The sequence below is a fragment of the Vombatus ursinus genome, unplaced genomic scaffold (genome assembly GCF_900497805.2).
Source record: "Vombatus ursinus unplaced genomic scaffold, bare-nosed wombat genome assembly UNPS02014806.1, whole genome shotgun sequence".
NCBI classification, from domain to species: domain Eukaryota; kingdom Metazoa; phylum Chordata; class Mammalia; order Diprotodontia; family Vombatidae; genus Vombatus; species Vombatus ursinus.
The window spans coordinates 601,431-620,130 of record NW_020954584.1 but is presented as its reverse complement, the minus strand read 5'-3'; the positions used below and the strand labels follow the sequence as shown (position 1 = coordinate 620,130).

General features: G+C 33.1%; 1 protein-coding gene across 2 annotated transcripts; it reads right to left on the bottom strand.

The window, feature by feature from the left end:
* Positions 1-1,670: 1,670 nt before the first annotated feature.
* On the bottom strand, positions 1,671-16,767 carry LOC114051849 (olfactory receptor 4A15-like). Of its 2 annotated transcripts, none has more exons than XM_027874238.1 (2): positions 7,923-8,815; positions 1,671-1,698 (listed from the first exon to the last, which is right to left on the bottom strand). In XM_027874238.1, exons 1-2 carry the CDS (start codon positions 8,813-8,815, stop codon positions 1,671-1,673), a joined length of 921 nt encoding a protein of 306 aa, XP_027730039.1. The 2 variants fall into 2 exon arrangements, with proteins under 2 accessions (XP_027730039.1, XP_027730041.1); XM_027874240.1 differs by lacking the exon at positions 1,671-1,698 and adding an exon at positions 16,737-16,767 and having other exon boundaries at positions 7,862-8,832.
* Between the last annotated feature and the right edge of the window lie 1,933 nt (positions 16,768-18,700).

Here is an 18,700-nt window from a genome sequence, read left to right as displayed (position 1 = left end):
CTTATTATATTTGAGAAAACAAAATGAACACTAGAAGCATATATACAAAGAGTAATATAACCCTTGTACTGAAAGGCCTTATGTTTTAATAGGGGAAGACAGCATATTGGGAAGAGTTATGGACAGGCAGAGATTTTTTAGGCTAAGATGTCACGAAGAAGGTAAGTGGAGTCAAAAAACAAATGATTGTAATGATACTGCTAGTAAGGTTAGTGGCATTGTGATTTCTGATCTCAGAGTTAGAGGAAGAAATTATCTAGGAACAAGGCAAAAAGGAAGATGACACACATGACAATATGGCATAAATATAGCTTGATGGGAATGTGATTGTTGTGGGTTGAACTAAAAGGACCTACAAAAGTAGGTATATTTTATCAAATATAAAAACCTGGACAAAAGGATCAAAGCTTTGGGGAAATAGTACAACTTATATAAACTTTCCTGTTGTCCTTACTGATTTTGGAGTTGTGCGGAAGATGACTTCATTAAGATTACCATTGGGATGAATTTTCATTGACAAATATTGTTAAGCAACTCAAAAAAATCTGTTATATGAAAATACAGCTGTACCACAATCTGTATGATGTCAAATATAAATTGAAGCAAACAAACAAATGAAAATACCCTCATAACATCTTGTCTCAGGAAGTTTTTATTAGAATCCATTGGAAAAATATAACTAGGTAATTTTTGTCACTATTCATCATAATAACACTAATTATACAGGTTAGGAGAGGTTTAGTAATTCATAGAGAGGCAGAGGTGATGTAAGCCTGGTTCTTCTACGCTGTAGCTTCAAAACTCTATGCATGCTATCTTTGTCTTTTTTAAAGTTAATGAACAAAATTTATGATATAATTATTGATAATATTTAATATCCCTATTTGAGACAATTGGAACTTGATATTTGATTTTAAAATTTCAAGTCACATCTTTTTTGGCATGTTTAATATACATATATACATATATACATATATATATATATTAATTTCCCAGTTAAAAAATATTCCTATATTCCCAGATTTACCTCACATTATAAGCCTCCAAATGGAGTTTTAGGAAGATAAAATTAAATATTACATGTGAAGCTAGTTGATTTAAATTAAAAACAGAGCAATAATAACTTTAAGTTAACAGAGAAATTGATTATTTTTTTCCTCTTCTCTAGAATATCCATGGACAAACAACTATCACATCATATGGCATATCACTTCCCATCATTAAACACATGTGACCAATAATATTCACAGCATGATCTTTGCATTTTTGTTAGAAGAGATAATTGTTCTTAAAAGTGTCACATAATTGAAGTGAATTATTTTCCTTATGAACCATGACGATCTTTTGAAAATTCCATTTTAGTTCCAAATTATCTCCCTCCATGCTTACCTTCCCCAACCCATTGAAAAGACAATTGATTAAATGTGTTTTATACATATGAAGTTATGCAAAACATTTCTACATGACATGTTACAGAAAAAAGAAGAAAAGAAAAGAAAGAGAAAATTATGCTTCAGTCTTCAGAATTCATTTGTCTATCTGGACACGAATAACATTTTTCAACAAACCATAGTGGTTTAAAAGAAATAGTTCTAACAAAAGAAGTAGTTCTGACAAAAACAACCAAAATGGAGTTTCTAATATTAAGGACATAAAATCACCTTTTTTCTTTATTTGTTCAGGATCTGTTTTCTCAACCTCAAAAAACAAACTTTTAGGAATTTAATAATCTTTTACCATTTCTTTTTGTAATTAAATAATTAATTTTGATTTATCAACAATCACTTCCAAATGCTTTTGAGTTTAAAATTTTTCTCCCTCTTCCTCCTCACCAAGACAGTGCACAATATGATATAAACTATACATATATATTCCTATTAAAAATATTTTCACATTAGTGATGTCATAGGCAAGAATTAGAAGCAATAAGAGGAACCACCAGAAAGAGGAAACAAAACTCAACAGAAGAAAAAAAAACTATCAAATACTCTGCTTCAATCTGCATTCAAACTCCATAGATCTTTCTTTGGATGTGGATAGCATTTTCCATCATGAGGTCTTTGGAGATGTTGTAGATCCTTGTATTGCTGGGAAGGGTTAAGTCTATCAATATTAGTCATTGCACAATGTGGCTGTTAGTGTACAATGTTTCATGGCTCTGGTCACTTCCCTCAGCATCAGACCATACAAGTCTTTCCAGGTTTATCTGAAGTCATCCTGTTCATTATTTCTTATAGCACAATAGTATTCCATTATATTAATTTACCACAACTTCTTCAGCCATTCCTTAATTGACAGGCAACCTCTTAATTTCCAATTCTTTGCCACCACAAAAAGACCTGCTATAAATATTTTTGTACATGTGGATCCTCTTCCCATTTGTATGATGTCTTTGGATTATAGCCCTAGAAGAGTTATTGTTGGGTCAAAGGGTATGCACATTTTAATAGCCCTTTGGGCATAGTTCCAAATTGCTCTCCAAAATGGTTGGATCATTTCACAACTCCACCAACAATGCATTAGTGTTCCAATTTTCCCACATCTTCTCCAACATTTATCATTTTCTGTTTTGTCATGTTGGCCATTCTGATAGGTGTGATGTGGTACCTCAGAGTTGTTTTGATTTGCATTTCTCTAGTCAATAGTGATTTAGAGCATTTTTTTCATATGACTATAGATGGCTTTAATTTCTTCATCTGAGAACTATCTGCTCATATCCTTTGACCACTTATCAATTGGGGAATGACTTGTATTCTTATAAATTTCACTTAATTCTCTATATATTTTAGAAATGAGGCCCTTATCAGAGAAACTGGTTGTAAAAATTCTTTCCCAGTTTTGTACTTTTCTTCTAATCTCGGTTGCATTGACTTTGTGCAAAAACTTTTCAATTTAATGGAATAAAAGTTATCCATTTTGCATTTGTAATGTTCTCTATCTCCTGTTTGTTCATGAATTCTTCTGTTCTCCATAAATCTGATAGGCAAACTATTCCTTGCATTCCCTAGCTTGCTTACAGTATCAGCCTTTATATCTAAACAGTGAACCCATATTGACTTATTTTGGTATATGGTGTAAGATTTTGATCTATGCCTACTTTCTGCCATACTCTTTTCCAGTTTTCCCAGCAGTTTTTGTCAAGTAGTGAGTTCTTAACTCGGGAGCTGGGGTCTTAGGGTTTATCAAATAACAGATTACCATAGTCATTGACTACTGTGCCTTGCATACTTAACCTATTCCACTAATCCACCACTCTATTTCTTAGCCAGTACCAAGCAGTTTTGATGATTGGTGCTTTATAATACAATTATAATACAATCTGGAATGGCTAGGCCACCTTCCCCTGTATTTCTTTCATTAGTTCCCTTGATATTCTAGACTTTTTGTTCTTCCAAATGAATCTTGTTATTATTTTTTTCTAACTGTATAAAATAATTTTTTGGTAGTTGGATTAGTATGGCACTGAATAAGTAAATTAGTTTAGGTAGAATTGTCATTTTTATTATATTAGCTTGGCCTACCCATGAACAACTGATGTTATTCCAATTATTTAGAACTGACTTTACTCGTGTGAAAAATGTTTTGTGATTGTGTTCATACAGTTCCTAGGTCTGTTTCAGTAGGTACTCTCTTAAAAATTTTATAATATCTACAGTAAGTTTAAATGGAATTTCTCTTTCTATCTCTTGCTGTTGGGTTCTGCTGATAATATATAGAAATGCCAATGATTCATGTGGGTTTATTTTATGACCTGCAACTCCACTAAAGTTGTTAATTATTTCAAGTAGTTTTTTACTTGATTCTCTAGGATTCTCTAAGTATATCATCATATCATCTACAAAGAACGATAGCTTTGTTTCTTTTTTGCCTATTCTAATACCTTCAATTTCTTTTTCTTCTCTTATTGCTAAAGCTAATATTTCCACTGTGATATTGAGCAACAGTGGTGATAATGGACATCTTTGTTTCACCCCAAATCTTATTGGAAATGCTTCTAGCTTGTGCCCATTTTATGTGATGATTGATGAAGGTTTTAGGTAGTTGTTATATATTATTTTAAGGAAAACTCCATTTACTCCTGTGTTCTCTAGTGTTTTTAATAGAAATGGGTGCTGTATTTTGTCAAAAGCTTTTTTCTGCATCTATTGAGATGATCATGTGGTTTCTGTTAGTTTTAGGGTTGATATGATTAATTATACTGGTGGTTTTCCTAATATTAAACCAGTCCTGCATTCCTGGTATAAATCCTACCTGGTCATAGTGTATTATTCTTTTGATAAATTGCTGTAATTTATTTGCTAATACTTTATTTAAAATTTTTGCATCTATATTCATTAGCAAAATTGGTCTATAATTTTCTTTCTCTGTTTTGACACTTCCTGGTTTAGCTATCAGCACCATATTTGTATCAGAAAAAGAATTTGGTAAGACTCCTTCTTCACCTATTTTCCCAAATTGTCTATACAGTATTGGAATTATTTTTTCTTTAAATGTTTGATAGAATTCACACGTAAATCCATCTGGCCATGGAGATTTTTTCCTAGGGAGTTCATCAATGGCTTGTTCAATTTCTTTTTCTGAGATTGGGTTATATAAGTATTTTATTTCCTCTTCTGTTAATCTGGGCAATTTATTTTTTTTGTAAATATGTATCCATTTCACTAAGATTGTGAAATTTATTGGCATACAGTTGAGCAAAATAGCTCCTAATTATTGTGTTAATTTCCTCTTCCTTGGTGGTGAATTCACCCTTTTCCTTCTTGATACTAGTCATTTGGTTTTCTTCTTTCTGTTTTTTAATTAAATTAACTGAAGGTTTATCTATTTTTTTTGGTTTCTCATAAAACCAGCTCATAGTTTTATTTATTAGTTCAATAGTTTTCTTAATTTTTATTTTATTTACTTTTCCTTTGGTTTTTAATACTTCTAACTTGGTGTTTAATTGAGGCTTTTTAATTTGTTATTTTTCTAGTGTTTTTTTTTGTTGTTGTTGAATGCCCAATTCACTGATCTCTTCTTTTTCTATTTTATTCATGTAAGCATTTAGAGATATAAAACTTCCCCTAAGAACTGCTTTCACTTCATCCCATAAGTTTGGTATGTTGTCTCATTATTGCCATTTTCTTGAATGAAGTTATTGATTGTTTCTATGATTTGTTGTTTGACCCAATCATTTTTTAGGATTAGATTATGTAGTTTCCAATTATTTTTAGTCCATCTTTCCATGGCCTTTTATTACATATAATTTTTATTTCATCATGATCTGAAAAGGATGTACTTAATATTGTTGCCTTTCTACAATAGATTGTGAGGTTTTTATGCCCTAGTACATGGTCATTTTTTGTGTATGTGCCATGTACCATCAAGAAAAACGTATGTTCCTTTCTATCCCCATTCAGTTTCTCCAGCAGTCTATCATACTGAATTTTTCTAATATTCTATTCAACTCCTTAACTTCTTTCTTGTTTATTTTGTGGTTAGATTTATGTAATTCAGAGAGGTGGAGGTTGAGGTCCCCCACTAGTACAGTTTTGCTGTCTATTTCATCCTGCAACTCCCTGAACTTCTTCTCCAAGAATTTGGATGTTATACCATTTGGTGCATATATGTTTAGTAATGATATTTATTACTTCATTGTCTATGGTACTTTTTAGCAGGATGCAGTTTCCTTCCTTATCTCTTTTGATAAGAACTATTTTTGATTTTGCTTTATCTGGGGTCGGGATTGCTACCCCTGCTTTTTTACTTCAGCTGAACCATTATGTATTCTGCTCCAGCCTTTTACCTTTAGCCTGTGTGTCACTCTATTCCAAATATGTTTCGGGTAAAAACATATTGTAGGATTATGGTTTTTAATCCATTCTGCTATCCACTTCCGTTTTAAGGGAGAGTTCATCTTATTCATATTCACAGTTATAATTGTTGTCTTTGTCTTTCTCTTCATCCTTCCCCTCCCCCCATTTATGCTTTTCTTTCTCCTTTTCCCTCTTCACTAGAGTTTTGTTTTTGACCACCACCTCCTTCAGTCATTCCTCCCTTCTATTAATCCCTTCCCTTTTCTTCCCCTTTACTCTTAATGCTTCTTCCCTCCTTTCTCCCCCCCCTTTTCTTCCCCCTTTTCCCTCCTTCTGTCTGTAGGGCAAGTTAGATTTCCATACCTAACGCTTATGTTATTCCCTTCTTGAGCCAAATCTGATGAGAGTAAGGGTCAAATGATAATCATCTCCCTCACTTCTTTCCCTCTTCTGAAATAGGTTTTTTACATCTTTTCCTGTAATGTAATTTACCAAATACACAATCTTTCAATCAATTCAATTCCAATTTACAATCTCAATTTGTAAATTGAGATGTCAACATTTTCAATGAAAGTATATAGCTTTGATTCATGAAATAGATAAGAACAAACTTCTAATAGACATTTACAGTTCAAAAACTCATAATGTCTCACCAGCAAAGAACAAGCAACTTCCATAGCATGGAAATCTGGACAAGAGAATCAATGGAGATAGGAAAACTTAAATAAACTTCCCTGTTCTCCTTGCTGTTTTTAGAATTGAACTGAAGATAACTCATTGAGATTATTATTGAGATCTATTTACATTTATAAATATTGTTATCTGATTAAAAAAACAATATTGTTATCTGATTAAAAAAACAATCTGTCATATAAAATTCCAGCCATACTGTAATCCATAGAGCATTAAACAGAAATAGAAAGAAGACAACAACCTAAAAATATCCTTATCACATATTGTTCTTGGACTGTTTTTTCAGAAGCCACATTTTAAAAAAAGTAAATGAGATTATTTTTGTCACTATTTATAATAATAACAATAATTTTAAAGTCTGAGGGGTTAAATAATTCATATAGTGGCAAAGGTGATTTAAGGCTAATTCTTCTACACTACAGTTACAAAATTCTATCCATTATGATATGCTACTTTTCTTATTGAAAAATATAAGATAATAAACGCCAGTTTGAAATTTAATTATTGATATTATAACATAATATTATTTTTGAAACAATTGAAATGTTATCTGATTTACAAAGGTAAGATCACACATCTTTATGCATGTTTAGGCTCCACATAGACAATAAAAAAAATTCCTGTTAAAAACAAATATCCTGATATTACCAGATTTTATATCATATTTTAAGCCTTGAGGTAAAATTTTAGGATGATGAAGTTAAATATTACATGTGAAGCTGCTTAATTTACATGGAAAACTTGGAACAATGATAACTTCAAGTAAACAAGAAATTGATTAGTTTTTTTCTCTTCTGTAGAATATCCACTGCCACATTACAAACATATCTTGTGACATATTATTTCCCTTCACTAAACATATTTGATCAAAATTATTCTCAGAATTATCTTTGCATCTTTGTTGGAAGAGTCAATTACTCTTTAAAAGTGTCACCTAATTAAAGTGAATTGATGCTTTCCTAATGAATTGACAGTCTTTTTAAAATTTTATTTTAATTTCCAAATTATCTCCCTCCCCTTATGCCCTCACCCAGCCATTGAAAAGGCAAGAAATATGACTTACATTATACATAGGAAGTCATATAAAATTTATTTCTACATTAGATACATTGCAGAAAAAAATAAAAGAAAAGAAAGAGAAAAATTTGTTTCAATCAGTAGTTTGAGACAAATAGTTGTATGTTTTCGTGTGGATAGCCTTTTTCATCAAGTCATCATGCTCCTGAACAAATGATTCCAACAACAACAAAAATGTGGATTCTATTGCTAATAACAGAATGCTTACTTTTTCTTCACATATACAGAACCTGCTTTCTAAACCTCAAATAAGATCTAGCAATTTCATAATCTTCTCTCATTTCCCTTATGAAACATCACTGCTTGGCCAGGATATCCATTACCTTACAGCTGGACATCACATTTCTGTTCCAAAGCTTCCTCATGGCATTTTTCATCTCTGTGTTTCTCAGGGTGTAGATCAAAGGGTTCAGCATAGGAGTGATGGTTGTATAAAACACACTTACAAATTTATCAAAGGAGAAGGTACAGACAGGCCTAACATATGTGAAAATACAAGGGATAAAGAAGCAGACAACCACTGTGATGTGGGAGGTGCAAGTAGAAAGGGCTTTTTGTTGACTTTCCAGACTTTGCCTTTTCAAAGAGTGGAGAATGACCCCATAGGAGAGAAGCAACAGCAAAAAGAAAATTGTGCACATTAATCCTCCATTTGCAACCACTGAGATGCCGATTATATAGGTATCTGTGCAGGAAAGTTTCAACAAAGGATACATGTCACAAATGAAGTGATCAATTACATTGGGTCCACAAAATGGAAGACTAACAATAAAAAGGAGCTGGACTATTGAATGCATGAAACCTCCAATCCAGGATGCCACCACAATTAGAACACATACCTGCCACCTCATAATGACTAAGTAATACAAGGGTTTACAGATGGCTACATAGCGATCATAGGCCATAAAAACGAGGAGGCAAATTTCAGCCCCAGCAAATAGGTGTTCCAAAAAGAGCTGCACCATGCAAGCTTGGAAAGAAATGGTTGCCCTTTCATGGAGCATGTCTAGGGTCATTTTAGGGACAATGACAGTGGAATAGAGAGTATCTACAAATGCCAAGAAGGCAAGAAAAAAGTACATAGGGGACCTCAAGCTCTTACTTCTAATGACAGTTAGGATTATTAGAATGTTGCCCATTATAGTTGAAATGTAGATAACTAAGAATACAGCAAATAGTGTTTTTTGTACCTCTGGATTCTGGGTAAGCCCCAGGAGGACAAACTTGGTGACATTGTTTCTGGTTTCCATGTTTTTTTTGGGTGGGGGGGCGGGGACAGTAATTGTTTATTGAATATAATACCAAACTTGTAGTTAGCAAAGCCTAGAGTTCAGCTCATACATTTGCCCATTTTAATGGATAATCTTCTTAACCTTTTTGGGCATCAGTTTCCTCACCAGAATACTGGTCATAAAAGTGAAACATCTGCTTCACAGAGATTTTGTAGGGGGGAGGGCAAAGAAGAAATGATGGAGAGTCTATTTGCAAATTTTAATCTCACTTACAAAAGTTGGCTGTTCTTCTGTAGCTTCAACAGTCACATTTCACCTATAAAGATAATTATGAAACATAAACATTTTAATGACCCCATTTAATTTCTTTCATTTCTTAATATAACTCCCTTTATCTGATAGTATATGAAATAAGCCTTAGTTATAGTTTCTTTTCTTTGTAATAAAGGGAATAAGGAACCTTTCTCAAATATTTCCTGTGATAAGTTTGATCACTCTAATTACATTACTTTTGTGTTGTTGTTTTTTATTTTTCAATTTTTGTTTCTATTTATAGTTCTGTCATCATTGTGGAGATTGTTTTCCATTTTCTGCCTATTTTACTTTACTTTAATTCATGAAGAATCTAGTATTTCCCTAAATTGCAGATATTCACATTTTCTTGTAAGTCAGACATATTCTGTCCTCTTTGCGTATTCTCCAATAAATGCTCACTTATATTATTTTTAGATTTTGTTGCTACAAAATGCATTTTAATGAATATTTTGCTGTACAAAGGACTACAAAGGCAGTCTGGGGTGACTGCCTGACAGTACGTTTCCCCTTTTCCAATGGCATAAGTATTTTAGTTTCTTTTTGGAAATACAACCTTTTAAATTGAAGCATCAGTGACCTAAAATTTCCAAGACAGTTCCACTTCAAAAATAAAATATTTTTCTCACAAAGGAAGAAAAAAATTGGTGGTTATTCCAATGGAAAAAAGGCTAAGGCACAGAAATATAAGACTGATTCAAGGTACCCTCATAACCTCAATGACAAGATTTATTGTTTTTAAGTAATTAATTATTTTCCTTAAATAATCTGAGAGTCATTCAAATGACCCTCTATGACTAAAGAGTTAAATACTAATAACATGTCATTTCAATCAATCAATTGGGATTTGTTCCATTGTGACAATAAGGATTTTTTTCTCCATAATACCCTTATTAAAATGCAAGTAATAAATCAAAAGATATAACTTTAAATTAATATTGACACTTCTCCAAATATGTTTATCAGATCCTAAAATTGTATGTTTCCTAATAAGTATGTTTTTTTAATTAAAGGACTTATTACAGAACTAGAAAATAACAAGCATTACAAAATCGCCATAAAATAATCATTATTGTTATGTTATTATCATTATCATGTCATATTCATCAGACATTTCAATGTGGATGGAAGAAATGAAAGAGATCATGTATTTTTTCTGCTTTATAGTTTTTCTGAAGCTATTGTCTTATTAATAGTCAAAATCAGATCCCTAAAACACTCTTTTGAAATCAATATCATATGGCATTTTCTGAACATTTTCCTAAGCCTGATAATTATACTTTTCTAATCTCTTTGCAAAGATGTCACTTCACAATGGATAATTCTCTGAAGTGCCCCATGTACCTTACATCTTTAAATAATCAGCTGAATCATCCAATTTCTCCAACTATATCCTTAACTTCTTAAATAGATTAAAAATTGGTCATGTGAGACTACCAACAGGGATTTTTCCAAGTGGTTTAATGCTTTATTTTGATAACACAACTCCTTACCATTTCACACTGAATTAAATGAAAAACACTTATTCAGCTTAGGTTAACATCTACTTCATGATCTTAACACAAAACATAGTTTGGGATAGAAGCAGAATGCGAATATCTTTTAGAAATATATTACCTCTCCATGAAGTCAACTATTCCAAGTCGTGGATTCTGATATGTTTTCCTTGGTGTTGAAAGCCAGCAGCTTTGGGCAATAAAAATGATATTCACTACCACTCATCCTGCTGTCACCACAGAAACAGGAAAGACCACAGAAATTCATTTCACATTAAAAGGTCTAATTGTTTCCAAATTTTTTCTCCCAATTTCCTCACCTCAGTATTTTTTGAAACAATTGCAATTTCTTAGATTGTGAAGTTGTTTCCATGTGAGTCCATGGCTGTTTTTGTCTGCAAAGGAGGATTTTATTGATATTCAGTAAAAACTCCATGTCATGTCTGTGAGCCATTTTAATATTGTGTTCTGAAAACTTCTTCTCCTCTAATTAAATCCTTTAAGGAATCTGTCCAGAGAACAGGGACAGTTCACATAGTCCTTCAGTTCAATTTCTCTTGAGATGTCTCAGAGCTAAAAACTTTAATTGCAGAATCAAGGGAAAAAATGAGTACAAATGAGAAACAGTAGAGATATTTTCAAGGTAAATAATCTTTGCCTTTCAGAGACTTTATGTGGTTTCTTCAAAGTTCCACCAAATATCATTTACAGGATCAGGATTTTAATCTCTCAAATAGCTCATTTGCTACAGAATTTAGAAAACATGAAAAATAATGCATTCATCAAGAACACATGAATACATTAAAACAGCTTTTCTAAGGGACCCTATAGAAAGATAGAAAATGTAATTATTAACAATACATTTATTAACCTTTAAACTTTAATTTTGCCAGTTACTGGAATGAAATTTCTATTAAATTTAATATTTCTCATATGTCTTGCAACTCAAAAGCCTTCTAACTTATGAATCTTTGAGAATGGGAAATAAACTATAGTTGGAAGAAGAGAAATATATCATTTTATTTGAATTGGTAAATAAAAAAAAGATGGAAGAATTTCTTTTAGTATTTTATTTTCCCCAATTACATGGAAACACAATTTTCAACATTCATTTTTAAAACTGAGTTTCAAATTCTCTTCCTCCTCACCCTGGTCCCCATTGAGAAAGTGAGAAATTTGATGTAGGTTGTACATGAATAGTGGTACAAAACACATTTCCATATTAGTGATATTGAAAAAGAAAACATAGATCAAAAGAAAACTCAGTATTCAATTCTTTCTCTGGGGATGAATAGTTTTTTTCAATCATGAATCCTTCAGAGTTGTCTTGGATTATTGCATGACTGAGAATAGCTAAATCATTCACAGTTGATCATCTTACAATATTGCTGTTACTGTGAACAATGTTCTTTTGGTTCTACTCGTTTCACTTTGCATAAATTGAAGTAAGTCTTTCCTGGTTTTATTCTGAGAGCATCTAGCTCATTACTTCTTGTAACACAATAGTATTCCATCACAAACATATACCATAACTTGTTCAGCCATTCTGCAATTTAAGGTCTTCCCTTCAATTTACAATTCTTTGCCACCAGAAAAGAGTTGTTGTAATTATTTTTGTACATATAGGACCTTTTTTGTTCTTTTTTTGAAATCTCTTTTGGGATACTGACCTAGTACTGGTGTTGCTAGGTCAAAGGATATGCATGGTTTTGTAGGCCTTTAGACATAGTTCCAAATTGTTTTTCATAATGATTGAATCAGTTCATAACTCCACCAACAGTGTACTAGTGTTTCAACTTTTCCACATCCACTCCAACATTTTTCATTTTCCTTTTCTGTCCAAATAGACAATCTAATAAGTGTGAGGCAGTATTTCAAAATTGTTTTAAAATGTATTTTTCTAATCAAGAGTGATTTAGAGCATTGTTTATATATGGTTAAATATAGCTTTGATTACTTCATCTGAAAAATGATCATTTTTATCATTGGATGATTGGGAAATGTCTCTTATTTTTGTGAATCTGACTCATTTCTCTATATTTGAGAGATGAGGCCTTTATCAAAGACACTTGATTCAATTTTTTTCACTGTTTTGATTGCTAAATCTATTTCCCTCCATACTATTTCCCCCATTTATTCTATTGTTTTACTCCTCTTATCCTATCCCTCCTCAAAAGTTACTTTGACTCTGACTACCACCTCTTCCAACCTGCTTTCTCTTCTATGAAATCCTTCATCTTCTCTTATCCCTTTCCCCATATCCTTTCTTGTAGGGCAAGAGAAATTTCTTTATATGATTGAGCATGTACATTTTTTCCCTTCTTTGAGTCAATTCTGATGATAGTAAGGTTGAAGCATTCCCCACCATCTCCCCCATTTTCTCTTCAACTCTAAAAGTTCTTTCTTGTCTTTTAGGTGAGGTAATTTACCTTATTCTACCTCCCATTTAGGTATGTAAACTGTTTATCTTTATTAATTCCCTCCTGTTTTCCTTTTCCTATTTGCCTTTTTATACTTCTCTTGAGTCTTGTATTTGAAAATCAAATATTCTATTCAGCTCTGGTCTTTGCATCAAGAATGCTGGAAATAACCCTATTTCATTGAATATCCTTTTTCCCCCTGAATGATTATACTCAGTTTTTTTGGGGGGGGATTTGATTCTTGGTTGCAAACCTAGTCCCTTTGTCCTCTGCAATATCATATGCCAAGCCCTCAGATATTTTAATATAGAAACTGCTACATCTTGTGTTAACCTGACTGTGGCTCCATCATACTTGAATTGTTTCTTTCTCGTTGCTTACAACATTTTCTCTTTTACCTGGGAGCTTTGGCATTTGGCTATAACATTCCTGGGAGTTTTCATTTTGGGATCTCTTTCAGGAGGTAATCAGTGGATTCTTCAATTTCTATTTTACCTTCTGGTTCTAGAATATCAGGGCAGATTTCCTTGAGAATTTCTTGAAAGATGATGTCTAGGCTCCTTTTTTGTCATGATTTTCAGATAGCCTTAAAATTCTAAAATGATCTCTCTTTGATCTATTTTCCATGTCAGTTTTCCAACGAAATATTTCACATTTTCTTACATTTTTTTTTACTCTTTTGGTTTTGTTTTATTGTTTTTGATGTTTCATAGAGTCATTAGGTACCACTTACTCAATTTAATTGGTACAGAATTATTTTCTATAGTGACCTTTAATACTTCCATCTCCATTAGGTCAATTTTACTTTTTACTGAACTATTTTATTTAGTGAATTTTTGCGCCTATTTTTCCATTTGTCCAATTCTGCTTTTCAAAGCATTCTTGTCTTCATTGGATTTTTGTATGTCTTTTAACAATTAGCCTATTCTGTTTTGTTTTGATTTGTTTTTTTTTTTCTTTTTGGCTAGGCAATCAGGGTTAAGTGACTTGCCTGGGGTCACACAGCTAGTCAGTGTCAAGTGTCTGAGGCTGGATTTGAACTTAAGTCCTCCTGACTTTAAGGTTGGAGCTCTATGCACTGCACTACATAGCTACCCCTATTCTGTTTTTAAGATGTTATTTTCTTCAGTCCTCTTTTATTCAATTCAAGTGTTATTCAATATTATACTGGAAGTGTGAAATATAACAATAAAATAAGAAAAAATAAGTTGAAGAAATAAAAATAGGCAATGAGAAAACAAAACTATCAATCTTTGCAGATGATATAATATAGTTAGATTGCCCTAAGAAAATCAATCATTTTTTTTCAAATGATCAACTTTAACAAAGATGGAAAATATAAAACTGAAAAAATCATCACTCTTGTAGAGGGCAGAGCCGTGATGGCGGAGGGAATGCAGTGACTTGCTTGAGCTCTCCCCCCAAACCCCTCCAAATACCTAAAAAAATGACTCTAAACAAATTCTAAAGCAGCAGAACCCACAAAAAGACAGAGTGAAACAAATTTCCAGCCAAAGACAGCCTGGATGGTTGATCAGAATGGTATAGCATGCTGGGCAGGGAGAGGAGTTCAGTTTGGCTTGGGCACAAAGGCCACAGCAATCCTGGAGCAGTCCTCAGAGGACTGAATCATGGATGCCTGTGGCAGTTTCCAGACTTCTCAACGCAGGAACACCAAAGACATTTTAGAAAGTCAGAGGGAAAAGTCTGTGACTGCAGTGCTAGAGGACCCAGGTCTCAGTCTCAAGTCTCAAGCATGGGCCAGGGCCGTTGCTGTTTCCTGAACTTCCAGCCCACAGACTGAGGGGGAATCAAGTAGCTGAACAGAGGGGGATTGCAGGGATCTCTTTGCCAGTGCTGAGGCAGGAATCTCTTGCTTTACTGGTGCTTGGATCTGGGTCACAGTTCCGAGGGGCAGGCCTGGGGAGAGGAGGAATGCTGGTGTGGTGGAGCTTGTTGTGGTGGTGTAGAGAAAACACCTCTCCCCTTATCATAGCACCTTGGAAGAACTGAAAATTTTCAGATCCCTAGAAGTGTCTCTGAAAATAGCTTTACAAACTCTGAAGTTTGGGACAGTATATTCTACACATTGGAAGCAAACTTTTACCTTAACAAAGAGTTTAAAACTCAAGTAATTGGCCAGGACCATGAGCAAGCAGCGCAAAAAGAATCAGACTATTTTATCTTACTTTGGTGACAAAGAGGATCAAAACATACAACCAGAAGAAAACAACAAAGTCAAAGCACCTACATCCAAAGCCTCCAAGAAAAATATGAATCAGTCCCAGGCCTCAGAAGAGCTCAAAAGGGATTTTGAGAAGCAAGTAAGAGAAGTAGAGGAAAAACTGAGAGTGATGCAAGAAAATCATGAAAAACAAGTCATCAGCTTGCTAAAGGAGACCCAAAAAATACTGAAGAAAATAACACCTTAAAAATAGCCCAACCCAAATGGCCAAAGAGGTTCAAAAAGCCAATGAGGAGAAAAATGCCCTAAAAAGCAAAATTGGACAAATGGAAAAGGAAATCCAAAAGATTGCTGAAGAAAATACCTCCTTAAAAATTAGAATAGAGCAATTGGAAGCTAGTGACTTTATGAGAAATCAAGATTATGTAAAACAAATCCAAAACAATGAAAAATTAGAAAATAATGTGAAATATCTCATTGGAAAAACAACTGACCTACAAAATAGATCCAGGAGAGAGAATTTAAAAATTATTGGACTATCTGAAAGCCATGATCAAAAAAAGAGCCTAAACATCATATTTCAAGAAATTATCCAGGAAAACTGTCTTGATATTTTAGAACCAGAGGGCAAAATAGAAATTGAAAGAATCCATTGATCTCCTCCTGAAAGAGATCCCCAAAGGAAAACTCCTAGGAATATTGTAGCCAAATTCCAAAGTTCCCAGGTCAAGGAGAAAATATTACAAGCAACAAGAAAGAAACAATTCAAGTATTATGGAAATGCAATCAGGATAACACAAGATTTAGCAGCTTCTATGTTAAGGGACCACAAGGCATGGGATATGATATTCTGGAGGGCAAAGGAGATAGGATTACAGCCAAGAATCACCTACCCAGCAAAACTGAGTATAATACTGCAGGGGAAAAAATGATCATTCAGTGAAATAGAAGATTTTCAAGTATTCTTGATGAAAAGACCAAAGCTGAATTTTCTATTCAAATTTTCAAATACAAGACTCAAGTGGAACATGAAGAGGTAAACAAGAAAGAGAAAATCATAAGAGATTTATTAAGGTTGAACTGTTTACATTCCTGCATGGAAAGATGATATTTTTAACTCATGCCACCTTTGTCAGTATTAAGGTAGTTGGAGGGGGAAAATTATATGTACGTATATAGTGATATAGATAGATGGATAGATAGATAGATAGATAGATAGATAGATGATAGATAGATGGATAGATAGATAGATAGATAGATAGATAGATAGATAGATAGATAGATAGATGGCACAGGGTGAGTTGAAAATGAAGGGGTCATATCTGGAGAATAAAATTAAAAGGTGATAGAGAATTATACTAGGAGAAGGAGAAAGGGAGAGGTAGAACAGGGTAAATTATCTCACAAAAAAAACAGAAAAGAAAAGGGTCTTACAGTGGAGGGGAAATGGGCGAAGGTGAGAGGGAATGAGTGAATCTTATTCTCATAGGATTTGACTTAAGGAGGGAATAACATACACACTCAATTGGGTATGGAAATCTGTCTTACCCTACAGGAAAATGGGGGGGGAAGGGGACAAGAGAGTAGGGAGATGACAGAGAGGAGAGCAGATTGGGAAAAGGGGTAATCAGAAGCAAATGCTTCTGAGGAGGGACAGAGTCAAAAGAAAGAATAGAATAAATGCGGGGGGTGGGATAGGATTAAGGGAAACAGTTTTTCACAGCATGTCTACTATGAAAGTGTTTTGCATAACTGCACATATATAACCTATATTTAGTTGCTTGCCTTATCAATGAGGGTGGGTGGGGAGGGAGGAAGTGAGAAAATTTGGAACCCAAAGTTTTAAAAACATATGTTTAAAAAAAAGTTTTCACATGCAACTGGGAAATAAGAAATACAGGAAATGGGGTACAGAAATCCATCCTGCCTTACAGGAAAATTGAAGGGGAAGGGGGTAAGAAAAGGGGGGGGAGAGATAGAAGGGAAGGGAGACTAGGGGAAGGGGTATTCAGAATGCATGCCATCTTGGGGTGGGAGGAGGGGCGAGATGGGGAGAAAATTTGGAACTCAAAATCTTGTGGAAGTAAATGTTGAAAAGAAAAAAATAAATAAAAATTACCATAAAATAAATAAATTAATCAAAATAAATTTTAAAAATAATCATCACTCTTTCTATATTTTACCAACACAAATGAATAGGAAAATATAAAAAAGGCATTTAAAATAACTGCAGACAATATTGAATATTTGGGTGTCTATCTACTAATACAAACCCAGACAATATGTGAGCACAATTACAAAACACTTTTCTGTACAGATAAGATATATCTAAACGACTGCAGAAATATTAATGGCTCATATGTAGGCTGAGTTAAAATAATAAAAAAATTACAATGCTATTTAAATTAATTTACTTATTCAGTTCCATACCAATTGACTACTAAGAAACTAATTTATAGAGCTAGAAAAAAACAATAGCAATTTTATTTTTCTGGAAGAACAAAAGGACAAGAATCTCATAGGAATTAATAAAAAAATATGAAGGAAGGCAGTCTATCACTATCAAAGTTCAAGAAAAATATTAGAAAATGTTAATCATGAAAACAAGCTGATGTTTGCTAAAACTGGAATGGTAGATCAGTCAAATAGATTAGGTCTACAATACGCAGCAGTAAATGACTACAGCAATCTAGTGTTCGATAAACACAAAGATCCAAATTTTGTAGGAAGTACTCACTATTTGACTTTTTTTTGAGAAAACTAAAAAGTAATTTGAGAGGAAGTAGGCATAGATTAACATCTTACACTGTTTGAAAAAACAAGTTCAAAATAGATAAATAATTTAGTTATAAAGGATGATAGCATAACAATTTGTGAAAACATGAAACAATCTACTTGTCCGATCTATGGATTAGAGGAAAGTTTATGCCCAACGAAGAGAAAGAGAGGATCAGAGGGAAAAAATGAATAATTTTGCTTACATTAAATGAAGAAAAATTCCAATAAAAAAACTGACAGTCAAATTTGGAAGGAAAACAGGAAAATATTGGGGGGATGAAGTTATAGAAAATTTCCCTAAGGTTTCATTTCTCAGAGATATAGAAAACTTAGCCAAATTTATAAAAAAATATATGAATCATTGTCCAACTGATAACTGGTCAAAAGATATGAACAGTTTTGAGATGGTAGGTCTGAAAGACTGCTTTCATAAGCAGATTTCATAGCTGCCAATAATCATGTAAAGATGATAGAAATCATTAATGATTAGAGATATGCATGTTAAAATAGCTCTGAGATAACACTTCATACCAATCAGAATGGCTACCATGACAGAAAAGGAAAATAAGAATTCCTGGAGGTGATGTAGAAAAATTGGGACATTGATGCACTGTTGGTGGAGTTATAAACTCATCTGACTATTCTGGAGAACAATTTGGAACTACACTCAGAGGGCTGTCAAACTGTGCATACCACTTGATCCAGCAAAAGC